The 4,485-nt window shown below is 36.9% G+C and overlaps 1 protein-coding gene across 1 annotated transcript in view; it reads left to right on the top strand.

Moving 5' to 3' along the window:
- Positions 1 to 1,909: 1,909 nt before the first annotated feature.
- The window catches only part of SARC_05233 (hypothetical protein), a gene marked incomplete at its 3' end in the record, with an annotated part of 6,169 nt that continues 3,593 nt past the window's right edge, over positions 1,910 to 4,485 (top strand). The window contains exons 1-3 of the mRNA XM_014300908.1: positions 1,910 to 2,229; positions 3,549 to 3,826; positions 4,348 to 4,467. Of these exons, the coding sequence (XP_014156383.1) occupies positions 1,998 to 2,229; positions 3,549 to 3,826; positions 4,348 to 4,467 (630 nt within the window). The 5' untranslated portion in view covers positions 1,910 to 1,997. The remainder of the gene's footprint in view (positions 2,230 to 3,548; positions 3,827 to 4,347; positions 4,468 to 4,485) is intronic.

Here is a 4,485-nt window from a genome sequence, read left to right as displayed (position 1 = left end):
TGGAAATATTGGAAAAAGAGCTTGTATTAAATTATTTAAAATACAAATAAAAACCAATGTATTATCTCAATTGATCTTGATATTTTAGACTGACCGGAGGCCGTATTTCTACAGTTATTGCATTAACCAATAACTTGCCACTTATCAAGAATTACCGACTTAGCCTTCATCAGATTGGCACATCTGGTTGGCTGAACGGAGGATAAACTAGTTAACGCTAATAGTCCCTAGAACCTATCTACGGTTGAGCCATCTCGCTACCGAAGTATTCAGATATAAATAGATTTGGAAAGTAAATATAGTTCTATTAATAGAACTAGACCAAATCTTATGTTTGGTATTTACGGGGGCCTTTTTAATATTCTTGTCCAAATATCTGATATGTAAAATGGAAAAGGTATCTATAAATAAAACCGTTAAAAACCATTTAGGAAACTTAAGTTCCTCGTACTATTAAGAGCACGTTTATAGTTTACGTACTGCTTAAGAGTACGTTTATAACATAGAGTCTAATGTGGAGGCCCGGCTACTACATTTAGAACTGAGAACCTTAGTGAAAAAGTTCAATTACAGGCCCATAACCTGTGAACTTGTATAAACCTTGTTTCTGAAGAACTGGTTTGTTTATTGTTGTGAATCCTAGAGAACATGCATTTAAATACAATTTTGGGAAACCTCGTCACCTCGTGGGCCGAAGGTCGTCACGAGAAAAACTGGTTTAGGGTTATAAAAAGCCTTGGTTTACTGTGACAAATATGTAGAGCTGTATTCATTTAGACTGTAAAGACTTAGTAAATGATGGCTGGGAAGCCGTAGGGACTGAAAGCATAAATTCATAGGGGTAATTTATTTGTTCATATGTACAGTACATACAGACACATATTCGCGTTTATTGTGTTGTTTAAAAAACAACAGATGTATGTGTGTATGTATTTAAAAAAAAATACATATTTAGACGTTCCTGCTCTTGTGTGTGTTGGCTGTTGGGGAGTGGGAATCTGGGATCAGTGGGATCTGTGTGAACTGGGAACTGCAAACTGGGAACTGGTAACTGGTAACTGGTAACTGGTAACTGGTCTCTGAAACCTGGTCTCTGGTATCTCTCAGTGAGACTCAGGGTTATTTCTAAAGGGGTATTGAGGATATACTTCCATGGGGACTCCAAGGGGGTATAAAAATAGGCAAAAGGCGTTTTGGACAGATTTTGAGAATCGGCTTTTAAAAAAAAAAGCAAAGCTATTATTAAAACAACAACAACAAAAAAACATACATAAAAAAGGCTTTCAGTGATAAATAATTCTTCTTTCTGGGGCTTCTGGGGTTTGTATCTGAGAAGTAATGTCTCACGCTGATCCTTGTAGTCCTTATATATTCGGTCGGGGTCCCATTTTTGGTTTTTTGTCCGGCTTGTAGGACTGGGTCTTGTGTTCGGATTCTTTCTAAAAAACCCCAGAAGACTTGTTCGGCACTTTTAGAGTTATTAAAAACATCCTGTTGTTCAATGTAAAATAAATCACGGCTGGGAAGCCGTGGGGACTGAAAACGTATTTAATAATGCGAGTAATTTGTTCGTTCATGTATATGTACATAAATATTAATGTAAATCCGGTACATGTGTATTCTCGTTTATAATATTTCTTGTAATTTAAAAGAAAGAAAGAAGAGATTCTTGCAACAGCCGACACGACACATAAAAAATAATAATACTTTCAGGGCTTCGAATAAACCCAGTTTGAACCTACAATACTATGTATTTAAAAAAAACCCCCAAATGTCGCGCCAAATCCGACTACTCCACACGGAAAAATAAACATGATGATTGCGGAAATCTAGGTCAGCGTGAATACAGTGCACGCCGCTCTTGGAAGTTCTTTCATTATATTTTAATTAATTATTACAATATGTATACATATTTTTGACCTAGAGAGACACATAGAGAAGGTACACGGTTATAATATTCCCAGAACCTCAATAATTAGCTGCTCTGCTCACGAAACATGGCAGAGAAGGGCATGAAGTCGCCCGCCGTTCTGGGCGGTATAGCCTTAGCCGCTGTCGTTGCCATAACAACCGTGTACTACCTGACAGCCAGCAGCGACCCGTTGCCCGCTATTGATTCAAATAAGAGAAAGGATTCAAATAAGCGAAAAGAAGGTGTCAAGACTGATGGCACTGCAGCTGCACCTGTAGACACAGATCTGAAGAGTGCCGCGAGCAAGGATGCGCAAGGTTAGCATATAAACACAGTGTGAAGATTGATATTAGATGGGGAGTTACTTGAAGGTTGTACAGCGAGTGGGTCGACTATGAAGTGATTGATAGTTACTGTATTGTTTAAATGTAAACAAAGATGTAGAAATCATCTCATGTCCGGCTGAACAGATGCTTGTTAAGCATTGAACCGTTCTATATATATATACATATGTATATGCCTATACATATACATATACATATACATATACATATACATATACATATACATATAAAAATACATATATATATATATATATACACATATACATATACATATACATATACATATACGTATACATATACATATACATATACATATACATATATATATATTTATGTATGTATATATGTATGTATGTATATATGTATGTATATGTATATGTATACGTATGTCTATTTATATTTATATGTATATGTATATGTATGTATATGTATATGTATATGTATATGTATATGTATTTGTATATATATATATGTATATATGTATTTAAATATGTATGTGTATGTGTATGGGTGTGTGTGTATGTGTATGTGTATGTGTACGTGTATGTGTATGTATATGTGTATGTGTATGTGTATGTGTAAGCGTAAGTGTATGTGTATGTGTTTGTGACTGTGTATGTGTATGTATACGTATACGTTTATGTATATGTAGATGTAGATGTAGATGTATAAGTATATGTATATGTATATGTATATGTATGTATGTGTTTGTGTATGTATATGTATATGTATATGTATTTGTATATGTATATGGGTATACATACACACACACACACACACACACACACACACACACACACATATATATATATATATGTATGTATGTATATATATATTTGATGAACATACATACATACTTACTTACATACAAACATACATACATTCAAACATACATACATACATACATACATATGTACATACATACATACATACATACATACATACATACATACATACACACATACGTACATACGGACATTCGTTCATACATACATACATACATACATGCATACATACATACATACATACATACATACAGACATACATACATATATACATACATACATTCATATATACATACATACACTCAGACATACATACATATATACATACATACATCAAATAAATACATACGTCAAGTTCGTATCTTCAGTTAACAGGCAAGCGTTCATGTGTTTGTAAAATGTTTCGACTCGTGCTTTGTATGAACCGTATTTTAGCATGTTTTATACTGTGCTATCCTTTGTTTTTTTTGATAGTCGACAATATCCAACTATCCTCTGAACCCGCAGCGCCTGCGCCTTCCAAAGCCGAGAGTCCCAAGGAGACTGCCAATCGGGTCAAGAACGAGGGCAATTTATTGTTTAAAGAAGCCAAGTACAACGAGGCCGTGAGCAAGTACACAGAAGCACTGGATCTCAATCCCGATCCCGAAGATCGGTCCAAGTACTATGCAAACCGCGCCGCTTGCTATGCCAAGCTCAAGAACTACGAGCAGGTTATCAGCGACTGTACGGATGCGCTGGAACTGGACCCGCGATATGTGAAGGCCTTGCAAAGGAGGGCACAGGTATGTTGGTTAAACGTGAAAGGGGATGTGAATGTGAATGCTACTCAGGTGCTGATGTGATGTGATGGGAGGAAACGTTGTTGTTAGTGCTGTAGGTTACGATTGCTGCGTACAATACTGGGTGGTCCGCGACGGATTGGCCTCATGGGACGTCGTGGTGTGTGATGTAGTGTGATTGATTGCACAAAGATGTGCCACCCGTTAGTCGGTAGTCCCCACACCCCGAGTGGTTACGTGATCAATTATTTGGGCATGGGCGCTACACACATAATAGGATACATCATTATATTATAAATACTATGGCTATAGGTACCCCACTATAGTGTTCGCCCTCACGCTATAGTGACGGGTTTGATGCAATACTATTACTCAAACGATCCAAAATGTATCAATATAACGTAGGATGTACCGTACAAGCTGGAACATCAATCACTACTCGAGCACTCGACCTTTTTCCAGAACCTTATTGCCCTGTTTATCTAATTATGTGGTTTGGTCGAACTAAATGTATTTTATCGCAGGCGTTCGAGATCACTGGAGAATTGGAGAAGGCCGTCAAGGACTACACACTGGCTGTTTCACTCAACCCACAACAGCAAAATGCCCAAGCACACAATGTCATTGAAGAGCTTTTACAACAGGTATACCATGTGTGCAGC

The sequence above is a fragment of the Sphaeroforma arctica genome (genome assembly GCF_001186125.1).
Source record: "Sphaeroforma arctica JP610 unplaced genomic scaffold supercont1.327, whole genome shotgun sequence".
Taxonomy (NCBI): Eukaryota; class Ichthyosporea; order Ichthyophonida; genus Sphaeroforma; species Sphaeroforma arctica.
Note: the sequence above shows the minus strand (reverse complement) of the source record. Positions and strands in the feature narration are given on the sequence as shown.